General features: G+C 39.0%; 1 protein-coding gene across 2 annotated transcripts in view; it reads left to right on the top strand.

The window, feature by feature from the left end:
• Nucleotides 1-4,070, top strand: part of DCN (decorin) — a 36,432-nt gene extending 32,362 nt beyond the window's left edge. For both annotated transcript variants that reach the window (XM_082664966.1, XM_082664967.1), the window contains exon 8: nt 3,786-4,070. In XM_082664966.1, the coding sequence (XP_082521092.1) occupies nt 3,786-3,980 (195 nt within the window). In that variant the 3' untranslated portion in view covers nt 3,981-4,070. The remainder of the gene's footprint in view (nt 1-3,785) is intronic.
• Nucleotides 4,071-12,937: the final 8,867 nt, after the last annotated feature.

The following is a 12,937-nucleotide window of genomic DNA, read 5'->3' as shown; positions in this document are numbered from 1 at the left end:
ACCACAATCCAGTTTTAGAACATTTTGATTACCTCCAAAATATCCCTTTTATATATTTCTACTTGTTCTTAATCTCATCCCCAGCCACGGGGAACCATTAATCTACTTTCTGTCTCTATGGATTTGCCTTTTCTAGACATTTCATATAAATGTAATCATACAATGTGTGGCTTTTGTGGCTGGCTTCGTTCACTTAGCATAGTAATTTTAGGTCACCCATATCATAACGTGTGTCAGTAATTCATTCATTTTTATTGATGAATCGCATTTCATTGTATGGATATACCACATTTTGTTTGCTAGTACTACCCCTTTTGATAACTGTAGGTTTTGATTATGTTTAGAAATTAGAAATGAAGGCCGTCTAACATTGTTCTTATTTTTCAAAATTTTGGCTATTCTTGTTTCTTTGCATTCCATTCAGATTTTAGAACCAGCTTGTTCATTTCTTCTCAGATAGATTGCTAGGGCTTTGATAGGAGTTGTGTTGAATCTGTAGATCAATTAGGGGAGAATTTTCCTTGTAATAACATTGAGTCTGCCAATGCACAAACATGGGATATCTCTCTATTTTGTCTTTATTTTCTCACAGCAATATTTTGGCATTTTTAGTGTGCAAGTTTTACAATTTTTTATTAAGTTTGTTCCTAAATTTTGTATTATTTTTGATGCTGTTGTGAATGAATTGTTTACCATAATTTTATTTTTGAGTTTTTTGTTAGTTTATAGAAATTCAGTTGATTTTTGTGTATCTTTCTTCTACCCTAGTGCTGTGCTGAAATTGTTTTTAGTTGCAGTAATTTTTTGTGAATTCCTTTGGATATTCTACATTCAGGATCATGTAATTTGTAAATAAAGAGAATTTTAAGTATTCTTTTTTATCTGAATTCCTTTAATTTCTTTTCCTTACTTCATTGCATTGGCTAGAATCTCCAGTACAATGTTGAATAGAAGTGATAAAATTAGACATCTTTGCCTGGTCCCTAGTTTAAAAGGGCAATCAACCTTTTGCCATTCAGCATGATGCTAGCTATAGGTCTTTTGTAGATGCTCTTTATCAAGTTAAAAGCATTCCCTTTGATTTCTAGTTTACTGAAAATTTTTATCATGAAAGCGTTTTTTCAAATGCTTTCTCTTTTCTATTGAGATGATCATGTGATTTTGTCCTTTATTCCTTTAATATGCTATATTAAACTAATTGATTTCCAGTTAAATAAGTTTTACACCCTTGAGATAAATCATGCTTGGTCTTGGCCATGGTGAATAGTCCTTTTATAATGTTGTGAGATACAGACAGTTTCCTAATATTTTGTTAATTTTTTTGTCTATATAGGAGATATTTAATTGTAGTTTTCTTTTTTGTGATGATTTTTGTTTGGCTTTAAGAAAATATTGACCTCATAGAACAGGTTGGAAATTTACTTTCCTTTTTACACAGACTAATACTTTCTTTATGTCTTGATATTTCCTTCTCTCGTTTTCACTATTAGCCATAAACTCTCACCAAACACCTCTCTCCTTTCTTGTTAGTCACTTCTGAGAAATGGAGAATGGTCAATGACAAGAAGAAATTTTCAAAGTTTGAGAATCACACACACACACACGAACCTCACAGATACTGTTTTGATTTTAATATTCCTTGTTTCTATTTTTGTAATACATCTATTGTTCTCCTTCTAAACCCTTTCTTAATCAAGACCCTTTTCACCAGCATATGAGTGCAAGTGTTCTGGTAGGTGGAACAATATTTCAAGTCAATTATTATTATTATTATTTTTTGCAGTACGCGGGCCTCTCACTGTTGTGGTCTCTCCCGTTGCAGAGCACAGGCTCCGGACGCACAGGCTCAGTGGCCATGGCTCACGGGCCCAGCTGCTCCGCAGCATATGGGATCTTCCCGGACCGGGGCACGAACCCGTGTCCCCTGCATCGGCAGGCGGACTCTCAACCACTGCGCCACCAGGGAAGCCATCAAATCAATTATTTTAAGGGAGTACCTCATAGGTTTTATAGCTTGCTTTAGAAATTATTGCCTTAGCATTATATTTTAGCCTTGGTTTTATGATCAATTCACTTCTTATTCTTCAGAATTCACATATAAATAATGGGAGTAAAAACTCATTTCTATAATTCTTTTTAAGTCTGATATTAATTTCCCTAAGAAAATCTATGAACAAATTACCATTATCTTAAACATAACCATAAAATATATTTCAGAAAAAATTTCTGATGAACTATAACATTATATTCTTTGAGCTGAATTTGTAACATAGAATACATTTTTGTTAAAATTTCTTGGTTTATATATTCCAAATGCAGTGACATTCAAGCTTTTCTTAGAGTTTGTGATTTTTAATTTCAATTCTAATACTCTATACCCTCTCTTACTTCACTATATATTACTTCCTTATTTTATATAATTCATTAAAAGGTCTACCATTTTATCTTTGCCCTGAAAACATAATATTCCATGTAGACACAATTTATGAAATAACCATGAATTCATTCATTTATTCATTCAACATATATTTGTTGAACACCTACTCTGTTCTAGTAGACACTGGAGATACAGTCACGAACAAAACTGAACAGGTTTCCTACCTCATAGAGCTTTTATTCTAGAGGAGGAAAACAGACAAAAAGCAAATACATGTTATATAGTGATCATTACGCTGAATAAAAATAAATAAATATAATTGGAACAGAAAATGGCAGAATGGGATAGTCAAGAAAGACTTCTTTGGTAAGGATAAATGAATTACATGAGTCAGTAAGACTTGGAGACATCTTGGAGAAGTTTATGCCAGAAGGAGGAAACAGTGTGTGTCAACCTGAGGAGGGACCATCCTCTAGAGAAGAGAAACAAGTAGGTTAGGGTGGTTGGATTGAACAGTGAGGAGAGATGAGCTCAGAGTAGAAGGATGCCAGATCATGTAGGATTTGTCAGCCACTGTGAGAACTTTGGATTTTACTCTGCATAAGATGGGAAGCTGCTGGGGTATTGAGGCAAAGATGATATAACTTGCTTACATTTTTAAATAATTGGTGAAAGGAAGGAAGGAAGGGAGGGAGGGAGGCAGGCAGGAGGGAAGGAAGGAAGGGAGAAAAAGAGAAAGAAAGAAAGAACAGATTTCAAGAAGGCAAAAGAGGAAGCAGGAAGAACAATCAGGGCAACTTCAGTAATCCAGAAGGAAATAATGGTGGCTTTGGATGAGGCTGTAGGAGTAGATATGGGGCAGAACTAGATTATATGTGCATTTTGAAGGTTGCACTAGCGGGATTTGTTGATGGTTGGGCAGAGAGTATAAGAGACAGGGAGAGTCAAAGATAATGTCAATGTTTTTAGCCTGAGTCATCTGGAAAGACTGAAATGTCATATACTGAGATGAGGAAGACTAAGGGAGGGAAAAGCAAGATTAAAAAGAGAGAGAGAGGGCTTCCCTGGTGGCGCAGTGGTTGAGAGTCCGCCTGCCAACGCAGGGAACATGGGTTCGTGCCCGGGTCCGGGAAGATCCCACATGCCGCAGAGTGGCTGGGCCCGTGAGCCATGGCCGCTGAGCCTGCGCGTCTGGAGCCTGTGCTCCGCAACGGGAGAGGCCACAACAGTGAGAGGCCCGCGTACCGCAAAAAAAAAAAAAAAAAAAAGAGAGAGAAATCAAAAGTTTGGTTTGAGAAGTATTAAGGTATTTAAACTGAAGGATGAGTGTACTAAAAAAGAGTATATACGTGTATGGTCTCAATATATTTAGAGGAAAATAACCATGTGCCATTATTTTGGGTTGTAGGTTGTCTACCTTCATAACAACAACATCTCTGCAATCGGCCCTAACGACTTCTGCCCACCTGGATACAACACCAAAAAGGCTTCTTATTCCGGGGTGAGCCTTTTCAGCAACCCAGTCCAGTACTGGGAGATCCAGCCATCCACCTTCCGATGTGTCTATGTGCGCTCTGCCATTCAGCTCGGAAACTACAAGTAGTTCCGAAGAAAACCCTCGTTTTTATAACCTGGCAAAATCCCGTTAACATCACTGCTCAAAAAAAAAAAAAAAAAAAAAAAAAAAATGAAAGCTAGATACTGGAAACCTAACTGCAATGTGGATGTTTTCCCCACATGACTTATTATGCGTAAAGCCAAATATGCAGTTTAAATAATTGCCTACAATAAAAAAAAATATTTTGCCTGCCATTTTCAGAATCCTGTTTTGAAGTTTATTATTGATGTTAACTGAGCTATTGCAGATATTCTTATTTCACTAAATGTAAAATTTGGAGTAAACAATTTAGTAGAGCTTTTAATTTCCTGAAGAAATCAATAAAAATGGTATCAATCTTCTGTAACTCATGGGGGGGTTAGCGCCTTTGACATAGTCTAGCAATAATGTATTCATCCCCATTATTACTGATTAAGCCTCATTTGAGTGTGTAAATTCAATACAGGCTATGTAAAATTTTTGCTAATGTCATTATTTTGAAAAAAAATAAATTCACAAGTACATTTTAAATTACTATTGTATAAAAGCGTAATTGTAAATCTTCCCTAACCTCAATTTTCTGAAGAGAGTAAACATTGCTTTCTTAATAAAAACAGCACACCTTTTCAAGTTCTTAGGTATGTATTCTACCTCTGTCCTTTGACATTTGTGCATTATAACTTACTTTATCTATATTCAGTATTACGCTGATAAGGCACAAAACTGACTTTCTCTTATTGGTCTAAAAAACCAATATTTTTAGTTAGTAAATACTAAATCAATTTTAAAACTATTATGTGTGTCATCTGCCTGAGCATTTCTGTACTTACTAGATGTATTAGAAATATTTCCTGCATTTAGTTAAACCTTCAATTAAAAATTTTTTTTTTGCAGGATTTAGAAATAACTATCAAAGAAGACCATTCAATAAGCCTGGGGAATGGGCTGATTTACCAAGAGTAAATATTTATCAAAAAATACATTTATGCTATCATCATCTAATAAGTAAACATGAGAAAACAGTTTATTTCTTTTATTACCTTGGGTGTTTCCTGATTGTAAATACTGAGACCCGGATCCAAACTGGTAACGATAAAGGGAAATATAAAACAGTCCTGCTATTAGATGAGCCTCTAGTGGAGTTTCTCTGCAATTCTTTCAGCTTTGCCTTCCTTCATTACATTTTCAGGCTGGCTTCCCGTATGGTTGCAAAATACGAACCTCCTCCATCATTTACCCACACACAAAAGCATATTAACACAAAATTTCAGGAAAAGTCATGAGATTCTCTCTCATCATTACATACAAATTTCACAACCCTATAGAGTAAATGAGTAAATACTATTGTTATTCCCATTTTGTAGAAAAGTAAACTGAAGTTAGGAGAAGTTAAATAACTTTCTTACAGTTAAATACCTGGTAAATACCTGGCAATAGAGCTTTCTCTTTTAACTTTTGTACAAGTCAGAGTCTGGTAGAAAACAGAATTTACCCCAGAGAATTTAAATGAGGATAATTTAATGAAGGGACTATTTTAGAGTGTGTGCAGAGTTTATGGCATGAAATTAGGGATGGTGAGGCACCTAGGAATGGACAATGGAGGAAAGGCATTCTCACCCATGTGGCTAAATGGACAGCAGAAGAAATGGAGTTTTTGGAGCTAAGTGAGAGGACAGCCATGGAAGGTTTCCATGCCCAGGCAGCCATGTCCCTGGAAGGATTGCAACATCCACCAGAGGTGAAGTACTGAAGCAGGGTATCAACCTTTCTTTCCTTCTACTTCACATCCTTTCACTGATCAAACCTAAAGGGAAGATAACCATCAAGAAAACCAGGAAGATTAAGACTCTTCCTGGGGCAGAGCAGAGAAGGGAGGGGAATGGATCTGGTCAGGACACTCAAAGAATAACTAGCCCAAACACTATAACAGTATCCGTAGGATGATTGAACAAATTCCACCAGCCTCAGCTAAGCATTACATTTACATCATTTGTCATCCCAGGCACTTTTTATGACCCCAATTATTTTACACTTTTCTGCATTGATCAGAGGTGCTAATAAATACAAAAATATTTGATGAAACTTTGTCAAATGATTAGCTAAATCTGGTTTTCCATTATGATACAGCAGACTGTTTTTATAATGGCTCTGACTAAAACAGAGTTCACTTATTGAAAGAAATATGGTTAGTATTAAAAATCGAAGAGTAAACAGAAGATGCACACTGTCAATATTAACGGGCAGTCAATTATGTTTTGTACATAAATTTGGCAGAAAACCAAGAAAATATTTGGATAATTATAAGAATCATGAGAGGGCTTCCCTGGTAGTGCAGTGGTTAAGAATCCACCTGCCAATGCAAGGGACACGGGTTCAAGCCCTGGTCCGGGAAGATCCCACGTGCCGCGGAGCACCTAAGCCTGTGCGCCACAACTACTGAGCCCATGTGCGTGCCTAGAACCCGAGCTCCACAACAAGAGAAGCCACCGCAGTGAGAACCGCGCGCACCGCAACGAAGACACAATACAGCCAAAAATAAAATAAGTTAATTAAAAAATAAATTTAGAAAACAAGAATCATGAGAGTCAGAGCACAGGGCTCTAAACTGTTGCCGTTAAAGTCATATTCTCCTCATACCAGTTACTGCCTGGAATGTACAAAGCTCTGTACGAGCTATTTCATTATCAAGTGATCATGTTAGTGATATTTATTCATATTCTATTATCAGCCAATAAATGGAAAATGCTATTTATTGCTTTAGCATACTTTATTCATTCATTTGTTCATTCATTCAATAAACTAGCACTGAATGTATTGCAGACATGAGATAACTCCTGGTAAAAAGATAAAAACAACAACAGCAACAGTAGCAACAACAGATATTTATTTCTAGAGTTTATTCAATGCATACAACAAATTACCAGCTTCTGTGTTTGGCTCTTTTTGGACCATGTCTACTTATCACAAAAATTCCATAAGAATGTCCTATTTCCATTTCACAGATGATGAAATTGAGATATAGGAAATGCAGTCAGAATCATAGCCCTGATCCAGTTAGGGTCAGCCCTTGCTTGTGCAACAGTTTATGCAATTCATAGCATGTCAAGACCAAAGGTGACAGTCTTAAAAATTATGAAGGGAATCTATCCATGGTTCTCGGCAGTTCCTCCACATTGTGTTAATAGGTTAGAGTGTTGAGGTGCAGGTACCATAAGGATAATCACTATTATTTATTGAATACTATGTCTTAACTGTATATAAAGTATCTTATTTAATGTTTACAACAGCCCTGTGGGCTCTGTATGGTTATTTAATATCCCTTTTACAGATGAGCAGATGGAGCCACAGAGAGGTCAAGTAATTTTCCCATGGATACACAGCCTGTAAGTAAGAAAGGCAAACTTTCCGTCACTTCAATGTGTTGCTTTCTGCTGCTTTAGACAAGAATGTGCCCAACAATGAAGGATCACTGAACATCCATAGCATCTTCCATCTTCTTTGCAATAGTGTGCAGGGCTATAAAATAACGGGCATCCCACCAGTCCAAATTAGTGTTTTCACATTTCAAAAAAGATAACTTTGCTCATACAAATTGAAAATATTGTACAAAAACTGTTCAACTTTGAAAATGTTCTATATCAATACTGTTCAGTACTGTATCCACTAGCCAAATATGGCTATGGAGTACTAGAAATGTGATAGAATTGAAGAACTTTTAAATTTTATTTCATTTTAATGAATTTTAAGTTAATAGCCATATGTAACTGGTGGGTATCATATTCTAAATACTCCCAATGACTTTAAATATGATTTTCATGGTACAGAGTGGATTTTTATTCATGGAAAAGTATTTACTAGGTCTGTGCCAGGCACTGGGGATATAAGAATGAATAAGATGCCATCTTTGACTTTAAGGTGATCAGAGTTTAACAAAGGACACAATCATTTAACCCAACAATAGAAATACAGAGGGATAAATTTTATCATAGGAGTATATGTAAGTTACAGCAGTAGTTCAGAGGATCTTCCAAGCGTAGGAGAATAAGCACAGAGGAACATGGAAGACTTCACTGAGCAGATAAGTGTTGAAGTGGATTTTGATGAATGTGTGAAGGTTCAACAGGGAGATTTGGTGGGGACTAAGTTCGACCACTCAAAAGTGTACATAAGGGCTTCCCTGGTGGCGCAGTGGTTGGGGGTCCGCCTGCCGATGCAGGGGACACGGGTTCGTGCCCCAGTCCGGGAAGATCCCACATGCTAAGGAGCGGCTGGGCCCGTGAGCCACGGCCGCTGAGCCTGCGCGTCCGGAGCCTGTGCTCCACAATGGGAGAGGCCACAGCAGTGAGAGGCCCACGTATTGCAAAAAAAAGAAAGAAAAAAGAAGTGTACATAGCACGTCATCTCTGATCCACTGGCATAAAGGAGGGTTTGCTCCTTTACTTTCTTCTGAAGCAGAAGCAGTGGTTTATATGTACATTTGATATACACGGAGCTGAGGATAACATTAGAAGAAGTGGCCTTTTTTTCTCTTTCCACAGTCTTGCTGGCCCACAAAATATCAATTTCCCAGAATGTTCAATAGGAAGGAGGAAACGTCTTTCTTCTTCTCTCTCACACCTCTCAAGAGATCCCACTCTCATGACTACAGTGAAATGGTAATCTCTATGGGAAGGCATTTGGTGTTCAAGGTCTACGTCATCTCTAGACAATTTTTTCAGAGCTGGACCTTGAATGCTGCACTCTCCTCTCTAGTCTTGCCTCCTTCATGCTGTAGCTTCCTCTTGTAGGGGAAAAAAGTGCAGCTACCCTGCTGCTTAATCTACAGCTGGGTGAGGAATGGATAGAGATAGAATGATGGGGAAGATTTTGGAGTTTCCTCTGCAAGGTAGATATTCCAGCACACCTTTTCCAGCAGTAAAACTGTTTCTAATTTTGTTCAGGTCCATAGGAGAGAGAGGACTAACCCTTCAGCATCCCACTCTTAGGTATCAGCACAACTTTTTCTTGTATATTTTCTTTTGAAATAAAGATAAATGCGGCTCATTTCCTTGACTTCAACATTTGTTATTCACATACTTAGGAGAGTTACTTTACCTTTCTGTGACTCATTTCCCTGTCTGTGAAATGGGAATAATAATAGTGCATACCTTGTAGATTGGTGTGTGAATTAAGTGGGTTAACTTAGAGTATAACTCTCAGATCAGAGCCTAATACATGAAATGGGTTTAAATATGTTGATTGCTGTTGCTGTTTCTCCCCAGGCTGCATAGTTTGGGCTGCAATCATCTCAAGGGAAATTATGTCTCAAGTCTAGGGTGGGGTCTGAGATTGTTCATTTCAAAAAAGCTCCCAGGAATGTTGCTGTTCCTCGGTCTGTACTTTGAGGGACAAAGCAATAGGGTCCTCTCATTTCCTATTGGACCATGTCTGTCTCTTGTCTCCCACTGCTTGGCTCCTGTGAACAACCCCCCCTGCCCCCTTGCCACACACTGTATTAGTGTCCTAGTGCTGCTGTAACAAAGTACCACAAACTGGCTGGCTTAAAATAACAGAAACTTATTCTCTCACAGTTCTGGAGGCTAGAAGTCCAAGATCAAGGTGTTGGCAGGGCCATGCTCCCTCCGAAGGCTCCAAGGGAGACACCTCCATGCTGCTTCTAGGTCCCCGGTAGCTCCAGATGTTTTTGGTTTGAGGCAGCATAACTCTAATCTCTGCCTCCGTCTCCAGATGGCCTCCTTCTCTTGTGTGTCTATCTTTTCTCCTCTTTTATAAGGACAGCAGTTATATTGGATTAAGCCCTACTCCAATTCAGTATGACCTCGTCTAAACTTGATTACATCTGCCAAGGTCACACTCACAGGTACTAGGGGTTAGATCTTGAACCTATCTTTTGAGGGGACATAATTCAACCATTAACACTCACTTCTTTCTATCTTTATTAGAATCTTATTTATTTTTTGTTTTCCTTTTTATTAACACTTTTGTTTGACTGTGTGTGGTTTACATAACAGGTTGGAAAGTATGAATTTGGCCGTGACCCTTTGTGGCTGGGTAAGCCCCCTTCATACATTCAAGCTAGCCTAGGCTGTACACATTTTGGTCTTAAGAGCTATCATCTTACCATATTCAAGTGACCCAAATTTTCCAGAACACAGTATTTATGTTCTTTTCATGCATTCCTCTTCAATGACCTTGATCTGGCAATGAAAGTTACCATGTCATTCTCATCACATAAATCAGGCGTAACCTGGGTGTACGCTTTTATTCCTGGTTCACTCATTTTACTGAATCATCCCCATACCTTCCTTTTCTTTTTTCCTTCCTCTTTTTCCATAATACAATTCCTCATTCCATGGTTTATTGCAGCTGCAAATGCAGGATCTCATTCCCTTATCTTCCAGGCAAACAAAGAGACGCCTGATCCCGTAAGTAAACTAAAAACTAAAAACCTATACAGAACACTTTTTCATTCATCCAGAGTTCCAGCGAGGCCTGTTCTAAGACTGCCCCTCAATGCACACTGTTAACTCTTCTTTTTTTTAATTTATTTTTTATTTTTTTGCGGTACGCGGGCCTCTCACTGTTGTGGCCTCTCCCGTTGCGGAGCACAGGCTCCAGACGCGCAGGCTCAGTGGCCATGGCTCATGGGCCCAGCCACTCCGCGGCATGTGGGATCTTCCTGGACCAGGGCACGAACCCGTGTCCCCTGCATCCGCAGGCGGATTCTCAACCACGGCACCACCAGGGAAGCCCACACTGTTAACTCTTTACAAGACTTCATTGCCCTTCAGACTCTCATCTCCTGCAGAACAAGTGTTACAGGTGGCTGAGTTATTTCATTTCTGATTTTGCTGCTCATTTTTTAATTCCCACACTTATTGCTAAGTAATTTCTTTTAAGAGATCTGTTTATATATTCTAGTGCACCATCTGTCACAGTTACTTCAAGTCACAGGTTTGTGACAGACTGTCAATTTCACACTACAAACCGTAACAGTGGAAAACAAAGGAAAATCAAGAGAGGGAAAACACTAAACTTATTAAAATCAAATATAAACATCCAGGAATGTAAAACAACCTTCAAATGGAGTTAAATTTGAAGTAAGAGAAAGTACATATTTCCCCCCCCGTGCACAATAACCAGAGAAGGACTAGATGAAATGCCCCCCTGAGTACATGACTCCCAACCATTGATTAGCCATCGATGGTTAGGAGACTTGCCCTCCAGGCTCCTTATTCCAGTAAGGACTATGAGAGCTAAGTTCATGCTCCCAGGCCTTCACAGACAAACGTAGGAACACAAATCAATTTTTAAATCTACTCAAACATCAAAATAATCTAACCCTCCTATCTAGGCCTGACATATCTACTAGCACATATCACTTTGTTCATTCAACACATATTTATTAAAGACCTACTGTGTGTTGGACATTGCCCTGGTGGCGGAGATAGAGCAATGAAGTGTCTCACCCTCATGCAGCAGACATCACAGTGGGAGGAGACCTTCTGGGGCATGACAAATAAAACAGAGGAAAGAAAAGGATAAGGGAATAAGGAAAATGAGAGGATGGGACTTGCTATTTTATATAGGATGGTCAGAAAAAGACCTTCAGATAAAGTGACATTTGAGCAGAGATACAAAGGATGGAAGGAAGCAAGCCAAAAAAGGAGCCCAATGTTAGGAAGATGCATGGCAGGTTCTCGTAAGAAAGAGATCAAATGTGAACAGGTAAAATGAATAAAGGAGAGGGAAGATATGGCATGAGGTCAGAGAGGTAATGGGAACCTAAATCCTGTAGGACTTTTTTAGGCAATTTTAAAGACTATCTTTTCCCCTGAGCAAGACAGGAAGCTATTGAAGGGTTTTCAGCAGAAGAATGACTTGATTCAACTGTCTATGAAAGGGTACCTCAGGTTGCATAGACCCAGAAACAGAAATGGACCCAGGAGGGGTATTTAGGATGCGATTGTAATAAACAATAGATGATGGGTTTTTTTGACCTGGTTAGTAACAGAGAAGACGGTGAGAATGGGTCATAGTATGGAAGTGTTTTGAAAATACAGAGGGCAAGGATGGCTGAGAGATCAAATGGGGTGTGAGAGAGAAAGAAGAGGGACAGAGACGACTCCACGAATTTTAGTCTGAGCCACTGGGAGGATGAAGTCACCCTTGACTGAGTTGGGAAGCGCTGAGGAGGCTGTGGTGGAGAGCGCTGAAATCAAAAGTCTGGTTTTGGATTTGTTCCTTTTAAGATGCCTATTCAGGGCTTCCCTGGTGGCGCAGTGGTTGAGAGTCTGCCTGCCGATGCAGGGGACATGGGTTCGTGTCCCGGTCCAGGAGGTTCCCACACGCCGCGGAGCGGCTGGGCCCGTGAGCCATGGCCGCTGAGCCTGCGCGTCCGGAGCCTGTGCTCCGCAATGGGAGAGGCCACAGCGGTGAGAGGCCCGCGTACCGCAAAATAAATAAATAAATAAATAAAATAAGATGCCTATTCAGTTTCTATGAAGAGGTATACAAGAGGCTCTCAATCCAGGAGTCTGGAGCTCAGGGAGACGGTTGGGCTGTAGACATAAGTTTGGGAGATGTCAGAGTATAGATTGCCCTCCTTTATCAGCACAGAAATGGCTTGACTTTATCAAAACTAAGCAGTCATACCATAATGCTAGCAACACATTTTACAGGGCCAATTCTGGCCTTTTGCAATGTTCTTGTGGTTTCTTAGATAAATAAACATATGTTTCCCTCTGGATGCCTTTGCTAAGATCCTGTCAGCATTTCCAAAACAGTCCTTGCTTGAACAATACCAGGAAAAGAAACCTCTTGAGGAGAAAGCATTTTATTGTTTTTGAAAAAATCCCTGTGTTTTCTCTTATGAGTTAAAAATTATATAAAAACACAGTCTAGTTTCTGTTTCTCTCAAGAGTTCACATTAACAAAAATACAGCTTGGTGTCTGCCTTGAAT

This window comes from Grampus griseus, assembly GCF_964374135.1.
Source record: "Grampus griseus genome assembly, chromosome: 11".
Lineage (NCBI taxonomy): Eukaryota > Metazoa > Chordata > Mammalia > Artiodactyla > Delphinidae > Grampus > Grampus griseus.
Note: the sequence above shows the minus strand (reverse complement) of the source record. Positions and strands in the feature narration are given on the sequence as shown.